This window comes from Megachile rotundata, chromosome 8, assembly GCF_050947335.1.
Source record: "Megachile rotundata isolate GNS110a chromosome 8, iyMegRotu1, whole genome shotgun sequence".
In the NCBI taxonomy this organism is placed as follows: Eukaryota; Metazoa; Arthropoda; class Insecta; order Hymenoptera; family Megachilidae; genus Megachile; species Megachile rotundata.
Window position 1 is genome coordinate 8170354 of NC_134990.1, and position 19573 is coordinate 8189926.

General features: G+C 32.7%; 4 protein-coding genes across 12 annotated transcripts in view; 2 read left to right on the forward strand and 2 right to left on the reverse strand.

Moving 5' to 3' along the window:
• Positions 1–3142: 3142 nt before the first annotated feature.
• tsu (40S ribosomal protein S12 homolog tsunagi) lies at positions 3143–4420 on the reverse strand. Its single transcript, XM_003701872.3, has 4 exons — positions 4260–4420; positions 3816–3962; positions 3472–3733; positions 3143–3393 (listed from the first exon to the last, which is right to left on the reverse strand). Exons 1-4 carry the CDS (start codon positions 4318–4320, stop codon positions 3363–3365), a joined length of 501 nt encoding a protein of 166 aa, XP_003701920.1. The 5' UTR covers positions 4321–4420; the 3' UTR covers positions 3143–3362.
• A 107-nt stretch (positions 4421–4527) lies between these two features.
• On the forward strand, positions 4528–6275 carry LOC100878999 (testis-specific serine/threonine-protein kinase 3). Its single transcript, XM_076534903.1, has 7 exons — positions 4528–4661; positions 4727–4909; positions 4995–5164; positions 5224–5373; positions 5441–5714; positions 5849–6028; positions 6097–6275. The coding sequence occupies exons 2-7, from the start codon at positions 4751–4753 to the stop codon at positions 6256–6258; spliced, it is 1095 nt and encodes a 364-aa protein (XP_076391018.1). The 5' UTR covers positions 4528–4661; positions 4727–4750; the 3' UTR covers positions 6259–6275.
• Positions 6276–6316: 41 nt separating this feature from the next.
• LOC100878886 (glycerol kinase 3) overlaps positions 6317–19573 on the reverse strand; it is a 147873-nt gene continuing 134616 nt past the window's right edge. For 3 of the 8 annotated variants that reach the window (XM_076534901.1, XM_076534900.1, XM_076534902.1), the window contains 9 exons: positions 8476–8734; positions 8167–8384; positions 7876–8088; positions 7665–7775; positions 7341–7597; positions 7026–7231; positions 6787–6924; positions 6639–6716; positions 6317–6563 (listed from right to left, as the gene is read on the reverse strand). In XM_076534901.1, the coding sequence (XP_076391016.1) occupies positions 6466–6563; positions 6639–6716; positions 6787–6924; positions 7026–7231; positions 7341–7597; positions 7665–7775; positions 7876–8088; positions 8167–8384; positions 8476–8641 (1485 nt within the window). In that variant the 5' untranslated portion in view covers positions 8642–8734 and the 3' untranslated portion in view covers positions 6317–6465. Of the gene's footprint in view, positions 6564–6638; positions 6717–6786; positions 6929–7025; positions 7232–7340; positions 7598–7664; positions 7776–7875; positions 8089–8166; positions 8385–8475; positions 8735–8931; positions 9400–9769; positions 9958–19573 lie in introns of those variants that run through there. The other 5 variants (XM_012282069.2, XM_076534899.1, XM_003701886.3 and 2 more) reach the window with 5 other exon arrangements.
• LOC100878773 (uncharacterized) lies at positions 9932–14836 on the forward strand. 2 transcript variants are annotated; one of them, XM_012282074.2, is made up of 12 exons: positions 9932–10073; positions 10729–10961; positions 11035–11208; positions 11286–11477; positions 11546–11874; positions 11944–12185; positions 12258–12438; positions 12508–12745; positions 12822–12962; positions 13031–13150; positions 13216–13365; positions 13432–14836. In XM_012282074.2, exons 2-12 carry the CDS (start codon positions 10740–10742, stop codon positions 13663–13665), a joined length of 2223 nt encoding a protein of 740 aa, XP_012137464.1. In that variant the 5' UTR covers positions 9932–10073; positions 10729–10739; the 3' UTR covers positions 13666–14836. The 2 variants fall into 2 exon arrangements, with proteins under 2 accessions (XP_012137464.1, XP_012137462.1); XM_012282072.2 differs by lacking the exon at positions 9932–10073 and adding an exon at positions 10228–10478.

A 19573-nucleotide genomic window follows, 5' to 3' on the forward strand; every position in this document is an offset into this window, starting at 1 on the left:
CATAGTATCACACTGCTTACAGTAAAATATTAATAACTAATTAGATTCAATAACAATCTCAACAAATATAATATGAGAAGATAGCTAGGGAATCACTAAGCATTCTTTAACAATAAAAGTATACAAAGTATGTTCAGAAAATGAGCAATTAATTATTTTTAATGAGCTCGTACGTACCACGAAATGCAGCGACTTTTACGGGAATAATAATTAATAACAAATTATTACCTGTAGTAACCTGAACAAATTTGGTATAAGAAAGCAATTCGTGATTCTGTGATCATTCTTCAATCATGAAAGTGCACAAATTATATTCAGAAAATTAGTAATTAATTTTTCTTCTAGCATATAATAGCCTATATCGTTCGATAGCTCTACGGCGCATGCGCGCCAGTGCGTGGGACACCTCCTCAGCCGCCATAATGGAATAGGAGTGTCTAGACCAGCTCTACTGCGCATGCGCCCCGCCTACGCGGATACTTTTTACTCCGCCTACCTCTTACACTTTTCTGCGATCCTGTTACCAGGAGTAGTTTCTGAACCCCAACCGCTAGATGGCGCTGACCCAATTTTCCTCCTGCAGTCCATTTATTCCATACATTGACAACTGAATGCATTATACCATTATTGTACTTGTATCCAAATGTTTGTAACCAATTGATTTCAATAAAAATCTGTATTAATAAAATAGAAAACTGTGTTCTTTTTTTAAAACCTACACCTTTCACCCTTTCCTCAATCCGACAGAAATGTTCTTAATTGAACCGAAAATTCATCATATTTTGAAAAAAGCATTAAAAAAAAACAAGAAATATTGCATTTCACGGACTGTAAAATATATAACTATCTACCAATAGAATAGAGGGACTAGATGAAATAAAATTACCATAAAAATATTGCACAAATTCTCAAAATCCAGTTTTACGAAATAGAAGATGAAATAAAAATTTGGTATAAGGAGAACATAATATGTGAGGAGGTGGCACAAATGCCACTTCCTGGAATTTTGATGACGTCATTTCTAAGAATCGTCGAAGTCGATTTTTCAAATTCAATTTCCCAATTTTGAAATTTGGTATCAGGAGAATATAATAAGTGAGGAGGTGGCACGATTACCACTTCTCGGAATTTTGATGACGTCACTTCCAAGAATTTTCGAAGTCGAGTTTTTGAAATCAAAGCTACCGATTTCGGAATTTGGTATCAGGAGAACATAATATGAGAGGAGGTGGCACGAATACCACTTCTTGGAATTTTGATGACGTCATTTCCAAGAATTTTCGAAGTCGATTTTTTGAAATCAAAGTTACCGATTTCGGAATTTGGTATCAGGAGAATATAATAATCGAGGAGGTGGCACAAATATCTATTCTTAGAATTTTGACGACGTCATTTCTAAGAATCGTCGAAGTCGATTTTTCAAATTCAATTTCCCAATTTTGAAATTTGGTATCAGGAGAATATAATAAGTGAGGAGGTGGCACGATTACCACTTCTCGGAATTTTGATGACGTCACTTCCAAGAATTTTCGAAGTCGAGTTTTTGAAATCAAAGCTACCGATTTCGGAATTTGGTATCAGGAGAACATAATATGAGAGGAGGTGGCACGAATACCACTTCTTGGAATTTTGATGACGTCATTTCCAAGAATTTTCGAAGTCGATTTTTTGAAATCAAAGTTACCGATTTCGGAATTTGGTATCAGGAGAATATAATAATCGAGGAGGTGGCACAAATATCTATTCTTAGAATTTTGACGACGTCATTTCTAAGAATCGTCGAAGTCGATTTTTCAAATTCAATTTCCCAATTTTGAAATTTGGTATCAGGAGAATATAATAAGTGAGGAGGTGGCACGATTACCACTTCTCGGAATTTTGATGACGTCACTTCCAAGAATTTTCGAAGTCGAGTTTTTGAAATCAAAGCTACCGATTTCGAAATTTGGTATCAGGAGAACATAATATGAGAGGAGGTGGCACAAATACCAATTCTTAGAATTTTGATGACGTTAAATTCCAGGAATTCTCGAAATTTATTTTGAAATCCCAGTTACCAATTTTGAAATTTGGTATCAGGAGAATATAATATGCGAGGAGGTGGCACAAATTCCAATTCTTGGAATTCTGGTGACGTCAAATTCCAGGAATTCTCGAGAATTGATTATGCAAAATCCAGATGTCCGAAATCGAAATTTTGTATTAGGAGAACATAAGTTAGGAGGTATTTTAATTTTCTTGTTTTACTTTCATTTTTTATACGTTATTATTTTCTTTTATTTTTCTATTACTTTTAGTATGAATTTTATTTTTAATATTAAATTATTTTATATTAATGGAAGGGATGGAAGTAAAGTACACATGTAATTCGTTTGAAATGTTTATTAAATCATTTTTTTTTTACATACAACGAAGTTCAATAAATAAATATAATACAAATAATACAATACTAATGAAGTCTATAATATAATACAATAATATAATATTGAAATATAATATTCCATATAATACATAATACAATACTAATGAACATAGTAATCTATATTTTTAGCTTCATACGCTGCACTGCGGTGAGATGTGAAGGATGTCTAATGGAACTGCATATCAACGTTCTTCAAAACCATAGTTCTCTTCAAATAATTAATCTCAATCTTCTTGCAATATGCGCTAGTAGATGGAGATCAGTTTCATGCCGCAATCTAGCATTTAATCTGTAATGCATAAGACTAAATTTATTAGAAATTTATATAACAATTAACAAGTATATGTACATAATTCTACTTATATTATACATTTGAAATATTGAAATAAGTATTAAAGTGAACATATGTAAACGAAAACTGTAGTTTTGATAATTATATAGCTTGTTCTAAGAGTAATGTTGTCGACTTTGTAAACTATTTACTCTTTGTACAAATTAAAGTGCTATGATATGGTATTAATTGAAATTCTAAACTTGAATGTATATGTCAATCATAAAAGTATGATAATCTATCAAATTTCAAGCCCTAATAAAGTAATTAGTACGCTAATGCAGCTTCTAAAATCGGCCTCCTTGAACTTATACTGTGCCATAAAAAACATTTCGTTTAAAAAACATTACGTCATGTAGGTAATAGATGTAAAACAAATAGCACAAATATTTACAGAAAATTGTTTTTATTTTTATGAACATAAATTAATTACTTTCATACACAGTAATTGTAACTGAACAAAGTTTACACTGTATGAGTAATCAGTTTTTGGTGGAAACTGTAAAATTTGTAATAATCCGCTTCTTTTTTACAATTAATGTGAAAAACAATCTTTCTTAGCTCAAATAGTTGTATATGAAGAAAATAGAAGTCTTAATTAATAAAATCTCATCGCCTTCTATGGCTTCTCTTCTTTATCCTGCAATAATGATTAAGTCTGTTAATACTTCACATAAATAAAAATGTTATTCATACTAATAATCAAAATGAATCTTACTTTTTAGGTCCTTTAACAAAGCACCAATCGACTGAGATAGGTTGTCCTAAAATTTCTGTTCCATTTAAAGCATCTTTTGCTGCTTGTGCTTCTTTAAACGTTTCATATTCAACTAAAGCATATCCTTTTAAGAATCCTGTCCTTCGATCCAAATTTAAGTGCAGATTTTTAATTTGTCCAAATTCTGAGAATTTGTCTTGAATATCATCTTCTTGTGCTTCTTCGTGTACTGAATTTATAAACAAAATCCATCCTTCTACAGCTAGAGAACATAACAAAATTGATTGCTAATTAGTTAAATGTAAATAAACATAATTATATAATAATTTTGACAAAATTCTTACATCTTTGTGGACCCGGTTCATCGTCATCTTCTTCAACAATGTTCATCGACTCATAATGACCAACATCGTCACGAGTAGAAACCAACTCTGCGCCATGTCCTCTACCTTTCCTTCTCTTCGCCTTTTCCTTCAAACGTGCAATACCCTCTGAAATAATATAAAAACACTTTTATAAAAACTATTGCAAACATGTACAAAAGGTACATAGGTTATAAAGTTCTTCACAAAATTTTTGTCCCTCAAAAAAATATTGAACTTTACCAAATAATAATAGATGGTAATAGTACGTTGTAGATTATTGTTCAATAAAATAATTGTGAAAAAGGGGAAAATTCTAAGCACAAGATTATTCTTCATCTACTTCCACAAATGAAATGAAGGAAGTTAGAACAAACTGTGCATATTCAAACACAAAAACCATGATAAAACGAAACTAAAACTTACGATCGCCTTCATCATCAACTTCAAATTCTTCTGCATTATCAATATCTAATACATCTGCCATGGTTTAATTTAAATTTGCTTTCTTCTAACCTTAAACACCGCTTGAGCAAAAGCTATGTTTACGACACGTAATGGACGCACTATAGTCATATACTACAGATCTACATAGATGAGTAACTATTACTTTTGCATCGCAGTTACCTTCAGAGTGATCGACCGTAAATTGAAATTTAGAGATCTCGATTATGAATCGTATTTCAAATGTTATCGATCGATTCAATCTGCGGCAAATTTCAAATCAAAAACACTAAATTAACTTGTGACATCAATAACACTACAATAAAATTCTTTGAAATATGTAACAATAAATAAAATGACGTCGTTCCACGCCCCGAAACAAAAGTAATAATGTAACATTTATGAAAAAAATGTAGCATAGTCTATATTTATTTATTAAACATTTACAGCCAATACAGCTATTTACACATAAGATGGCAACTGCTCCAATAGCAGATAATTCTCCAAAACCCCTATTAAAATCCGCGGATAACGAACACGATGAAAAAACAGATAAGAAATTAACTGTTCTCGAATCGCACGGTTATAATCTTGGAAAAACTATAGGATCCGGTTCATATGCTACTGTGAAAGTATGTTATGCAAAAAACCAATTTGTCAGAAATTAATGTGTATAAAAAAAGATACTGAATTATTATAAAAATATGTGACGCCAAGATCGCTAAATCCTGTCGACATGATTGCCAAGTAGCAATAAAAATAGTTTCAAAGTTTCAAGCACCCGGCGAATATTTAAAGAAATTTTTACCACGTGAAATTGAAGTTGTGAAAGGTTTAAGGCATCCAAATTTAATCCGTTTTCTTCAGGCAATCGAAACAACCCATCGGTTAGTCAATTTATTAGGTTTATAAATGTATATAATGATTTAGAAAATTCTATGTTTAGGGTATACATTATTATGGAGTACGCTCAAAATGGCAGTTTACTAGATATAATAAGGCGGGATACTTTTATTGATGAAGTCCGTAGTCGCAGATGGTTTCGACAATTACTCGAAGCGATTGATTATTGTCACGGACGCGGTGTAGTTCATAGGTAAAAATATGATGGTTAAGAATTAATGATCGTACATACTAAAATTTACAAATCAATTTCGTTTAAGAGACGTCAAGTGCGAAAACCTTTTAATGGATTCTAATTTCAATGTTAAATTATCCGATTTTGGATTTGCACGTGGTCAAATGAAACCGAAAAACGGTATAAATCCATTGAGCGAAACCTTCTGCGGAAGCTATGCGTATGCCTCGCCTGAAATATTAAAGGGAATCCCATATTTACCTCAATTGTCTGATGTATGGTCCATGGGTGTAGTACTTTATGCAATGGTTTACGGTCGACTACCATTTGATGACACGAATTACAACCAACTTCTAAAGGTACCCAGGTACATTAAGAAAACAAATTAAAAACGAAATAGAAACCGATGATACGAAAGTTATTTTATGTTATATAATATTCATTTACCTAAAATTCCATTTCTATATTAACGTACATTCTTTTTATGACATAGCAAGTACAGAGCAGGATTACATTTCCTAAAGATCCAAAGGTATCTCAATCTTGTCGTTCTCTTATCTCACGTATACTTGTGCCACAACGAACACGGTTACATATTGATAGGATAAGAAATGATGTTTGGCTTTCTGCATCTTTAGTTACAGTTCAAACTTCTACTACTGATACTCTCATGGTAATATTTTATTTTGTCTTTTTTTACTCAATCAATATTTCTTTATCGCATACCACATACTCCTTTAGAATGCTCCATACACATTACCAAAGGTTACTGAAATAAAGGTAAATGAAACGAATAAGAAAATAAACAAGCATACAGATATTAGAGGTCACATCGTCAATATCCGCCGGTCATCCCAGATAGGTATTTCAGATCAAAACAATAATGATGTACACTTGAAATAAATCGGACTATCAAACAATATCGCTATTTTAACTTCCTCTATTTCGTTCGATATAAAAATTATCACAGAACTATGGCACCTTTATTTATAAATAATGTTACGTTTACAAATTTAATAATTAATACAGTAATTAATAGTCTAAGCAAAAAGGACCTGCCCAAATGCATCATTGGTGGACAATACAGTACATGGTACTGTACTCGTTCAGTCATGAGGTATAACGATACCTGGCAACTAAAAGTACAATTATTGTACCTATCACAAAAATACCAAGAGCAGTTGCTTTATGCATACCATTTGTATTATCTGGAAGAAAATTGTTTGCACGCGTTAGTATAATAATAATGTGATTATCTATTTATGCTTTACAATTATACTTACCAGTGACAACTATTTCTGGCTCCCAACCTAAACTTCTCTCAATCCCCATCTTCCACTGTGAATACAGTTTATCTCTTTCTGTATAAAAGATTATATTTTTAATATACGAATTAACTTATGCGTAAAAAAAGAATCACATTAAAAGTACCGTTTTCGCTTATGGAAGTTAAAAAGGTGTCACTTGGAACGGCACCATCCATTTTCATATCCCATTTGCGTATACCATCCGCACTTCCTGCCGCTATTGCAGCTCCAAGTGCAGTAGTCTCACACATCAAAGGCCTCACTTTCTTGTAAAATTTGATATTTGATCAGATATTTATATTACTGATTTATTTCTCTTATTTAAATCAAAGCCAAATACTCTTTAAAAAATATTTCGTTTACCAACTGGAATCCCACATATGTCAGCTTGCATTTGCATTAACAAATTGTTATTAGTCATAGACCCGTCTACCAATAGTTTGGATAAAACAAATCCAGTCTCCTCTTTCATAGTTTCTAAAATGTCTCTTGTCTGAAAACAAACAGCTTGCAAAGCTGCCTTTATAATATGTGCACTATTAGTGTCTTCAGTAATTCCGCATATAACACTGAAATGTCAATACTTTGCAAAAGAGATGTGATAGTAACATCAATAAGGACTTTTAATTCTATATTGCAATACAGTTACAATGTTAGATTACATATTATATTATTTACCTCCTTGCATCTTTTCTCCAATATGGAGCATATAGTCCAGAAAATGCAGGCACAAATGTGATGCGATTATCAGTTGGAATTTGTGCGGCAAGAGTTTCACATTCTTTTACATCTGATATTAGTCCAAGATTATCTTTTAGCCATTCAATGACTGCTCCAGCTACCGCTACAGAACCCTCAAGAGCATATACCGGACGTACTTGTGGTCCTAATTGATAAGCAACTGTTGTCAATAGACCATGAGATGAGTTTATAATCTAAAAAACTATTTATTAATATCTATTATATAAAAAATATTTCTTCAAATATTGAAGTTAATCTTACAGCACTTCCAGTATTGTATAAAAGGAAACATCCAGTCCCATATGTGCTTTTTGCTTGACCCCTATGTAAACACATCTGACCTACCAGTGCTGCCTGCTGATCACCTAAGCACTAAGAATAAATACTGACTCATAAAAAATTACTCACTTGTTAGTAAATGTATTACATGCATTAGCTATTATTCATTTCATTATTATAAAATGATGCATACCCCTGATATTGGTACCCCTGAGAGAACTTCATCCTGTATATAACCATATATTTCAGATGAGCTTCGAATTTCAGGTAAAATTTCTGGTGGTATTTTAAAAAATGATAGTAATGTTGGATCCCATTCTAAAGTGGTGATATTCATTAACATTGTTCGTGAAGCGTTTGTAACATCTGTAGCATGAATGCCATAGTTTGGTCCACCAGTCAAATTCTATAATAAAAAAATATATCTTCAAGACATTTTGGTACAAATATGAATTTTAATAAAATTATTTGATAATAAACTCACCCAAATTAACCAAGTATCAATGGTTCCAAACATGCATCGCTTCTTTTTCAAGGCTTCACGAACACGAGGCACATTTTTTAATAACCACTTTAATTTTAATGCACTAAAATATGGGCTAATTGGTAAGCCACAGAGTGACTTCAAATAGTCTTTATTTTTATTACGTATCTTTTTTAATATATCATCTATAATTGAAGTAGTTCTCATGTCCATCCACACTGCAAACAAATTGAAATTTATTTATGAAATGTTTAATTTCTATCAAAGATATAATTATACACAGAAGTAGATGTTTGTATCAGTTGTTACCAATAGCATTATATAATGGTTCTCCAGTAAAAGAATCCCATACAACTGTAGTTTCTCTTTGGTTTGCTATACCAATTGCAACAATATCACTTGGATCAATGTCAAGTTGTTTTAAATTAAATACAGTCTGACGAAGGCATTCTCTAACTGCTCTCAATATTTCCATAGGATCTTGCTCAACCCATCCCTCTTTTGGACATATGTGCGATATAGGTACTTGATGATATGTTAATACTTCAGCTGTGTTTGCAGCAAACACCTACAACAATAATACAATATATTAATTAATGTATAAAAATCATGTACATTACAAAACAGCAAAATACAAGCAGCAAAATACTCTTTAATTTCTTTCAAATAATTTAATATAATTTTTTTAATACAAGTATCATATATAACGGAGAACGTTATGTTAAAATAGTTTAAAGTTACAAATAATCAACAAAATTATAGTACCAAAAATCTAGCACTACTTGTCCCTTCATCGACTGCACCGACGAGGGGTCCATAACTACTTGTAGACTCATGTTTGTTCATTTCATAAAAAAAGTTATTGAACACTTCTAAATAATTACGCGATTTTTTTCGACTACAGTTTGCCGGTAATTCAAACAATTAAACGTCACAATCATGAATGTGAAATTATTAGAGAAGGATGCAGATGAACATGATATTAGCAGGTTAAGTAACTAATGAAATCATTCGTTAAAAATAAGCGACTTCAGATCACGCGCACGTTATTGGTTGTTTTTCATCGATCGTCTCTCCTTCACAAGCATCAAGAACTACCATTTGTATTCTAATGTCTCTCATAAATCGTCTACCGGTTTCCACTAACGGATGTACTTCACATACATCGGTACACTACTTTTTAAAAAATGGCGGCGTTTAATTAAACATGACGCTACTCAAACTATATTAAAATTTGAATCACTATCAAATAGAAAAAAAATAGATGTAAATACTATCTTCCCATTGGTTCCCAGAAACGATTTAAAAATTGAAAAAGAAACAAATTATCTATGTTACTTTTTTCAAGGATCTATTATCATTGGAATTAGAAATATAGGAATGAAGTGTAAACTTGAATTATAAATTAATAATACATGAACTGTATCAAACATTCTACAAATATAGTATGCGATAAATGAAAAGTATTGTAACTCTTCAAACTGCAAATAAACCGTTCTCTTTAATAAACAATGAAACATCCATTACGATTGAAATATGTGTACGTAATAAATTCTGTAAACTTTCATATTATCAATATATGCTATTCTAAACATGTTTTTACATTTATTCGACGTAGAACGATTGAAATTTTGTAAAATATGGCTCCATTACCCATGGAAAGGATCCGATAGAGGGCATTCGACGCGTGCATACGCAATCGCGTGCCTCCACCTAACCGCAGAGGTGACATCAAATTGTCGATCACGTTCAAAAAAGTGGCTACCGTTTTGGCGGATATTTTTCGTTGCAGTTTCATCGCAATCAACATCCCTACTTGTCATGAGGGCCTAAATGGCGTTGGCATCCAGACCCGTCTGCCGTTTCGCTCGCTGCCAATCGTTCGAACAGAGAAACGAAAATTTCAAGTCAGTGCTGGCAACTTTTTACGTTTATTATAAAGGCTTCATTTTGCGACGAGGAACGCAGGCAAATATTTTGTTTACCGTTCCTCGCGGACTATTGTTAGGGTTATTGGATTTTAGCGGTTACTTATCGATGTGGGCAAACAACGAATTGTTTCGTTGCATGTTAGAACAAACGAGCCCGTTGGACGCCCTGCCAAGTTATTTATTGTTCCTTCGTTCGTACGATGCATCGTCGGATACATTATTGTTCGACAAGATACAATGTCGTTGGACGTTTTCTTGTTTTCAGTGCACGACGTGCGCTGTTACATAAGAAGACTAGACTCAAAATTTGATTTAACCAGATTCTAGCCTCGTTCGCGTAACTTGGCTATGAGAATCAAAAATGACTCCACGAAATGCAAAGTACTTGATACTGTTCTTTTTATATTGCTTAATAATGTAATTTAACGTGTTTTTTTGGTTTTTTATTGCTATACTTCACGCACGAGTTGGTTCATAATCTAAATGTTATTTTATGGAAAGTTATTTTAAGTGATACTTTATCAGATCCAATATTATAAAAACTTTGCTTTCCATGTGCTGGATTCATTATGTATTGTATTAACATCCTTTGATAAAATTATATTTATTAACATGTGTATTGTTTTTGCAGTTGCCGAAAAGATGACGGCTGATTCCGAGAAGGATATCGTTCATTGTTTAATATGTAATAGTAAAGTCGGCGTATCTACTAGGAATAGTATACGTATCTTTAATGAAAATTCTGTAACATCATCGGAGAAACCACTTGTAGATACAATTTGTAATGTCTTAGAAATAGATTTAAATGAAGAGAATGCACATTCTCTTGTTATGTGTAAAAAATGTTATAAGTTGTTCAATGAGGTAAATAAGGTACTAATTATTATATTATCTGTAATCGTGTGAAAATAGCTGAAAGGTAACTGTATGTCTGCAGGTTGATGAGCTTGAAAGTCGATTGACAGAGGTAAAACTAGAACTTTTCAATAATTATAAGAAGACTATCAAAAAGATATCCGATGTTCAAACCGAAGAAGAATATAATGATCATGATTATATAGAAAATGCAGAAAGTCAATGTACAGACACAGATATGAAATATTCGCAGAGGGTATTTAACAAAATTCAGTTATACAAATTATACTAAAATATTTTTTACATATCTATGATACTGAAATATATTTAAAGGATGAAGAGGAAATGCAAGAGGAAGAGTTGGAGGGTGAAGAAGAGAGATTGGAAGAGGAAGAAGAACCTTCCTGTGAACCAGAAGAAGTTGTTCTTAAAATTGAACAAATAGCTGAAGCAAGTAATACAGAAGAGAAAAAGAGGATGAAAAGGTCAAAAGTTTCAGCAAAAGTTGAAATTTTGCAAGAACAAGTAGGTATTTTTCAGTTGGATACACAAACTCTGATTAAACATTTCTTCAACTGTTCGTTTCTGTTTAGATTGTGAGTAGAGATGGTTCAATATACACCTGTTTATTATGTGGAACCGAAGAAGATAAAACTGTAGGAGATGCAAAATCTATTATTGCTCACATGAAAAGTGTGCATGAAACTCGTTTGTATATTTGTGACATATGCGGAGACGATTTTAAAAAAAGGAATGAACTGTCTGTTCATCTCGATGATCACGTTGCTAAGGAGGAGGGAGATTTCCAGTGTGAGATATGTAATAGAATATTTAGTAATTTGCGGTTGTTCAGAATTCATAAACGGATACATTATCCCCAAGTAAAATCATGGCCATGCGAAACATGTGGTAAACGATATAGGTGTGTTACGACGTGTGTCGATACTCTAACGATATTTACATTGCATGATTAATTTAATATTTTCTGCAGTTCCAGAAATTTACTAGAGGAACATATCAATACACATACAGGCGTTCGTCCATACGTATGTGAAAACTGCGGTAAAGATTTTGCTTCCAAATATACATACAAGGCACATATAAAAACGCACGAAGTACGACCTCGTCCGTACGAGTGTTCACAATGTAATAAAACATTCTTGAGTCAACAAAATCTTAATCAACATGAAAGAACTCATAATGGTGTCAAGGAATATGTTTGTCATCAATGCGGTACGATTTATTTATTAATAAATTTAGCTTTATATACTGAATCATTGCTGATGTAAACGATTAAATGTACAGGAAAAGCATTTGGTTCTCCACATAATCTGGAAGTGCACAATATAGTACATACAGGCTACAAACCATATATATGTAGGATGTGTGGTAAAGCGTTTGCTCGTAAAGCTGAAATAAGGGATCATGAAAGAACTCATACTGGTGAAAAACCGTATCAGTGTGAATTTTGTGGAGCTACTTTTAGGTACACTTATTTTATAATTGTTGATTACAATTTGTAAGAAATATTGATTATATTTTTTGAATTGTTTAGTCAAAGATCAAATTTACAATCGCATAAACGTGCGACGCATTACAATGACAAACGATATAAATGTGACGATTGCGGGAAGGGATTTAAACGACGAAGACTGTTGGATTATCATATAAAAGCAGCTCATACTGGTGAAAGACCATATAAATGCGAAGAATGTTCAGCAACGTTTGTTTATCCGGAACATTTCAAAAAGCATATGCGTATACATACTGGAGAGAAACCTTATTTATGTGAGGTACTGTAGAAATGATATAACTAAAGAAAATTGAAATTGTTTATATTACTTTACTTATAGTATTATAAAATTGCAGGTTTGTGGTAAAGCATTTAATAGTAGAGACAACAGGAATGCACATCGATTCATACACAGTGATAAAAAACCATATGAATGTTTAGTATGCGGTATGGGATTCATGCGGAAACCTTTGCTGTACGCTCACATGCAAACTCAAGTGAGTTAATACTTTCTCCTAAGATAATAAGCTTACATTCGATGCTGAATTTGTGTTACGTGTTTTAGGGTCATTTGAACGACACTATCGTAGTTAATCAACCGCGACTAACTACAGAAGACGATCAGGTAATGGCGATTCCTGATAACAACGTAGAACTTCTAATGGACGAAGCAGAAAATGATCAGGTAATTAGGAGCATTTCATCTTTTATATATTATACAAAAACTGCTATTTCAATATTTATGTTTAGTTGGAGGAAACTGAATTGTATGTGACCGAATTAAAAGATCACGTTATTATACAACAAAATGATGACCAGATATATAACGAAGAAGATGTACTAAATATTCCGGCAGAAGAAAATGTAGATGAAGAAGTAGGCCATCTGGTTAACGAAGAGGTAACTAGCCTTGAATATGAAATATCAATATTAATGTGTAATAAACAATTAAATTGTTATGTTTAGATCGACTTTGTTGAAAATGAGGGAATGGAGTGTAAAGATGAAGATTCGGAACAAGTAGAAGAAGTATATGCTTATAACGAAACCGAGGATGGTGAAACAATAGTTGTACCAGCTACCTCGGAGTACAAAGAAGTAGGAGAGGAGAAGAACGCGGTTCGATTAGTGCAAATTCGATTTCCAACATCGGTTGGCGGCGAAGGTCGAAGTTGGTTAAGCTTAGTACCAAACACATGAAACTTGGTACCACTATTGTTATGTACTATAGCTTTCTGATCAGAAAATCGCTTCTTAATAAATTTCTACTAATAATGTAAAATTGACATTAATATGAAAGTGAGCAGCGAACCAATACACTTTACATGGAATGTAAGTGTTGTGTTAAAAGTGATGCGAATTCGAAACTTGCAACATGAAGATAGATTTATGTTTGAACACATTCTTGTTATTTAAAAAAAAAACTACATTAGTCTAATTGAATAGTACATTGCGGTTGCGTTTGACCATTATTGGTACGGAAGGCACGAAACTTAACTTTTAACTGCAAATTATTGCGTGTAATGTTATAGTTTTAAACAGTGATGGGTAAATGAAGTGCCTATAGAGAGATCACGGTGCACAGAACGTGCAGTGATACGGTTTAGAAAGTTAGAGATATAGAAATTTCAAATTTTCAAACTTTTGAACTCTCAAATTTTCAAATTTAGAAATTTAGTGGCTTAGAAATTTTGTACCCTTGCAGGCGCAGTTGTCCATCACTGGTATTAAACACGGTTTCTTAAGTTGTGTTTAGAAGAAAATGTTTCAGTTAATGAAATGAAATAAAATTCAAGAAATTTCTCCTTAAGAAAGCACAAGCTAATAACGTCAAATCAGACGGTTTAGAATTATTTATCGTACAGCCAGTCAGTAGTGTAATTTTAATTATTATTTAAACTTTACAAGTCGCGTTTGTACTTTTAATTTCTTAATTTTTTCGATATTTTATTAAGTCTCCTTTACATTAATAGTCCACGAAAGAAAGTTGGTCATTCGTTTTAAAATGAATCAATAACAAGTGTACTCGAATTTTTGTTTGTACATCTTTTCACGGTGATTTTCACTGCTAGACTGAATTATAACACTAAACATTGCGTGTTTATCTTTTATTGTTAATGGTATTTTTTTACGCATTTAATGTACAGCTTATACAAGAAATCATAGTTTCATAAAAATTATGTGTAAAACTGAGTTAAAAGATCAGATGTACTTCTGCATTTTTGTAATTGATTAATAGGTCGACTTTCGGTTTCAACCAAATTTCAGAGTTATCAAGTTATCGTTGTATTCAGTTTATTTGTATTATTGTGTAATATTGTCTATAAATATTAATACAAGCGGGTACAAATAAATATAATGTTCTTACAAATTGTTCTTATTTTTCACCCCTTTCAAATAGATGTTAAGGAAATGTTTACACAGATTAGAAAATTTGTAAACAAAGAATATGAAATTTAGGAAATAAAGTCATTACAGAATTGATAGGGGCGGGTGCACGTGTTTTGCAGAAACGTTCAGAGGGATGGCTTTGATAAATGACAGGAAATTACGGAACAGTGAGATAGTTCATTCAGCGATTAATTGTTACGCTATTGTAGACTGAGCCATCAAGCAGCATCTCCTGGCTCTCAATAAGTTAAATTGAGTGTGAATAATATTTGAATCCGCCAGTCTCCGTGTAGAGAATTCATACCTTAATGTCTCTTTATCCGGTTCGGTCTTTCAAAACCTACTGCACACAATGGCATTCAAGAGTACTTAATTTTTCATAAAGAGACAGAGATTTTAATAACCGCTCATTAAATCGCCGTAATTCTTATAGTCAGCTATTCGTTTTAATAATGCACGTATACGGACCGAATCATTAAAATGAACTTTTGCTACAATAGTTGCTTTTCGACTTTTCAGAATATGTCAATTTTCTAGCGTATTTAATTATGCTCTATAATTAAAAAACTAATTGAAATCACTTTCGTGGCGTTCTATTAAGTTGGTAATTACATTCGGGACCTTTACACTTTCTGTATAGTTGAAATTCAACTTTCATTGAAATTTCCACCCTTCTTTTTCTGATTAGTGTTCAATTTTGTAGACATTAGTTTTTTAACAAATTTAAATACATTGTAACAGAATGAGTACTCGTAAATTTTTAGAATTACAACTTTGAAGAGTCACAAATTTTCAAACTCATGAAACATCGAGTAATTTTTAAACATTGAAGATGTAAGGAGTTTCGAAAATGGAAATAAAAGAGTTTGAAACTACAGAAATATGAAGTATGTAAATCCGCAATAATTCGACATAAATCTTGAAAGAATATATTGATGTAAGACGTTCAGAAATTCCCTTCGTCTTGTACTCGAGCGCACGTGTACTCGACGTTTCTCACATTAATTAATCGACAAGTTTAATTGAATTGTGTTGTCAGTTAACCGTGATTTTAGTGTAACGTTTCATGAAATATACAGGGTGCACAAATAATTACTATCGTAAATTATTACTATCGTAACAACTTACAACAATTTTCAAACGAAAACATTTGTTTGTCACTTTGATTTTATTAACCTTCTAATACATCAAAACGTGCATATTGTAAATATTTTTTGCCACACCAAGTATATAATACTTATATAATTTTCGTCGTAAATTCAGATGTAAATTTCTTCATCGATGTAAATGTCTTCATCGATGTAAATCCAAACTCCAACGAAAGGTATTATATTCACATTTCCACGACTTCCACGTCCCTTTTTCTCTTCCATTTATTTCACACTCTGTGTACGAAGTATGCGAATGTCGACGCGTATTACTTAAGAGCATCGTGTTTTTCAAGTATCGCGGTGTAGAATGAACGAAAACCCAGGAGATTTGTTTTTCATCGAGCCCGTGCATGGAAAGATATACAAAAGCAGGAACGAGAAAAACCTGCTATATGCATGTACACTCGAGTGCAATGTAAGCTTCCTTTGGACAAGGAATACATACGTAAGCTGGCAAGCTTTTAAATTCATAAATTCATATATTCGCAAATATCCAGGTTCCGAATTTTCAAATTTTAGAAATTTTATATTTTTTAATCTTGTGGGTTTCGGATTGAAAATTTCAAAATTACTGACATTTTCAAATTTTTATGTTTCTAAATTTCTACACCCCTAAATTTCTACATTCCCAAATTCCTGCACCCTCAAATGTCTACATTCCTCAATTACCACACCCCCAAATTTCCACATCCCCAAATTTCCACACCCCAAAATTTTCACACCTCCAAATTCCCACAGCTCCAAATTCCTACATCCCCAAATTCCTCCACCCCCAAATTTCCACTCTCCCAAATTCCCACATCCCCAAATTTCCACACCCCAAAATTCTCACACCCCAAAATTTTCACACCTCCAAATTCCCACAGCTCCAAATTTCCACATCCCCAAATTCTTCCACCCCCAAATTCCCACAGCTCCAAATTTCCACATCCCCAAATTCCCACAGCTCCAAATTCCTACATCCCCAAATTCCTCTACCCCCAAATTTCCACTCCCCCAAATTTCCACACCCCCAAATTTCCACATCCCCAAATTCTTCCACCCCCAAATTCCCACAGCTCCAAATTCCTACATCCCCAAATTCCTTCACCCCCAAATTTCCACTCCCCCATATTCCTACATCCCCAAATTCCTCCATCCCCAAATTTCCACTCACCCAAATTCCCACATCCTCAAATTTCCGCACCCCCAAATTCCCATATCCCCAAGTTTTCACACCCCCAAATTTCCACATCCCTAAATTCCTCCACCTCCAAATTTCCACTCCCCCAAATTCCCACACCTCCAAATTCCCACATCCCCAAATTTCTACATCACCAAATTCCTCCACCCCCAAATTCTGTTGAAGGTGAGGAGATCCGTGGTCGAAAAGTGACGTAACAAATTATATACAGAACGAGATTCCAAAATGAACAATTTAATTTATGTAAGGTAAAGCAAAGAACAAAATTGAATCGAAACATGCGAACGTAAGAAGAAATGATTAATTGCGTTAGATGGAGACAAATGTTAATTCGTGTATCGTTTTATCACCAATAAATTCCTCCATCCCTAAATTCCTTCACCCTCAAATTTCCTCCACTTCCAATTCCCACCTCTCCATCTACCTACATCCCTTTCCAAAATCCTAAAAATCCCCAAAAATTAAGTAAGACCCACGTAATTCATGCGTTGCAATATTTTTCATACGGAAGGTAGATTTCCTCTCGACTGTACAAGACACGAAAAACGAGCACAGAGCCTGGCCTATCCATACCATCAGATTCTACGATCCTTTGATCTCATTCTGATTTACTCGCAGGTGAAGTGTACTTGCAGGATCGAAAAGTTGTCGGAAGTACAAGTTCGTCGGATGTTGTCGGAATTTTCATCGTCTACGGCTCGATACGTATCACACGGTGGCTGAAGTTGCTCTGCCACTGAGATTTTCGTCACACTTGTTCGCGTTCTTCGCGAGATTTATGCACCATTTTCGCCAGGTCTCCGTCTTTCTTTATGCACCGCGGCGGATTTAAAGGGGGAAATTCTTTAATAAAATTTGGTCGAAATTGTTTCTACGGTTTTTTATGTACGCCGGGTGTTATTAAAGGGATGTTGAGTAGACGTGTTAGAATTGTGAGGTAAACTTAACGCGTTAAAAATTAAATTTTGTTTACTTGGCTCACGGGTTTGAAATTAAGTTTTTGTTAGGTAACGGATGTTGTACAAAATGATAAATTATTATGAAAATATTAAAGATGTTAATAGAAATAGTTTAATATTATTATCATTCTTTAGTTATTTTATTAGAAGTCACTTTGAGGCATCACAGTTATTTTTTTACAATTTTGTCTTTTTGTTCTAAAATAAAATAACCGTGGAAGATTCTAAAGAATTTTTATGTAAAACATATATATGCATCATATTTCTATTAGTTTTTAATAAACACATCGTTGAGTATGTAACATTATGTTACATAATATGTTACTAACATATATTCAAAAATAAAATTGCTTAATTACAACACATTAGTTATATTATTATTGTAACATCAACAATATCCTAGGATAAACTTACATTATTAAAAAAGGACAGAAAATGGCTACCATGTCAGGTAATTCAAATACAACTTGTTTTGCAAAAATTTTTGTTTCCATTATCGCAGCCAGAGATGAAACATCGAAAGTATAAAATATTTACACGTTCAAGCTAGAGAAAGAAAGAAAAAGAGCAATTTATCCGCGAGTGACGTATATTTCTGCTTGCAAAATAACTGCGCAAGACAACGTACACTCCCGAGCAATGTAGATCTCTTTCGTAAATTTATAACCTAAAAATTTTCATATTTACATGATCAAGCTTTTAAATTTTGCAAAATTTTATATTTTATGCTTTTTCAAATTTTTTAATTTTCAAGTTGCTACATTTTCAAATTTTTGAGTAGTTAAATTGTTAGATTTCTAAATAGAAAAATTTCCAAATTTTCAAGTTTCTCAAGTTTCTAGATTGTAAAATTTTTAAATCCCCAAATCTTAATATTTTTAGGGACATTTTCCTATGTTCTGAAATTTTTAGGTCTAAAAATTGTTTAACCTTAAAATTCCTAGAGATTCAAATCTTTATCTCACTAGATACTTATGTTTTAAATTTTTTGACCTTTCAATCTTTAGATTCTCAATTTTAAATTTCTCTAAATTTCTAGGATCAGAAATTCTCAAAATTTCAAATTCCGAGATATTTATATCCCTATTTCCCTAGATACTTATGTTATAGATTTCTTAATCATTAAATCCCTAGATTATTAAGTCCCAATTCCCTAAATTTCCAATTCCCAAAATTACTAATTCCCTAAGTTTCCAATTCCCAAAATTACTAATTCCCTAAGTTTCCAATTCCCAAAATTACTAATTCCCTAAATTCCCAATTCCTCAAATTCTCAATCGCTCAAATTCTCAATTCTCCAAATTCCCCAAATTCCAAATTCCCCAAATTCCAAATTCCCCAAATTCCAAATTACCCAAATTCCAAATTCTCCAAATTCCAAATTGCCCAAATTCCAAATTCCCCAAATTCCAAATTTCCCAAAT

Bases quoted from the DNA above. Each gene is read 5' to 3' on its own strand.
- tsu (XM_003701872.3), bottom strand. From the start codon at position 4,320: ATGGCAGATGTATTAGATATTGATAATGCAGAAGAATTTGAAGTTGAT. The intron at 3,963-4,259 runs GTAAGTTTTAGT...ATATTATTTCAG, and splicing joins AGTTGATGATGAAGGCGATC to AGGGTATTGCACGTTTGAAG. The intron at 3,394-3,471 runs GTAAGATTCATT...TCATTATTGCAG, and splicing joins TTTGTTAAAGGACCTAAAAA to GATAAAGAAGAGAAGCCATA.
- LOC100878999 (XM_076534903.1), top strand. From the start codon at position 4,751: ATGGCAACTGCTCCAATAGCAGATAATTCTCCAAAACCCCTATTAAAA. The intron at 4,910-4,994 runs GTATGTTATGCA...TGTGACGCCAAG, and splicing joins GTTCATATGCTACTGTGAAA to ATCGCTAAATCCTGTCGACA. The intron at 5,165-5,223 runs GTTAGTCAATTT...TTCTATGTTTAG, and splicing joins GCAATCGAAACAACCCATCG to GGTATACATTATTATGGAGT.
- LOC100878773 (XM_012282072.2), top strand. The intron at 11,209-11,285 runs GTATTTAACAAA...ATATATTTAAAG, and splicing joins ATATGAAATATTCGCAGAGG to GATGAAGAGGAAATGCAAGA. The intron at 12,746-12,821 runs GTACTGTAGAAA...ATAAAATTGCAG, and splicing joins AGAAACCTTATTTATGTGAG to GTTTGTGGTAAAGCATTTAA.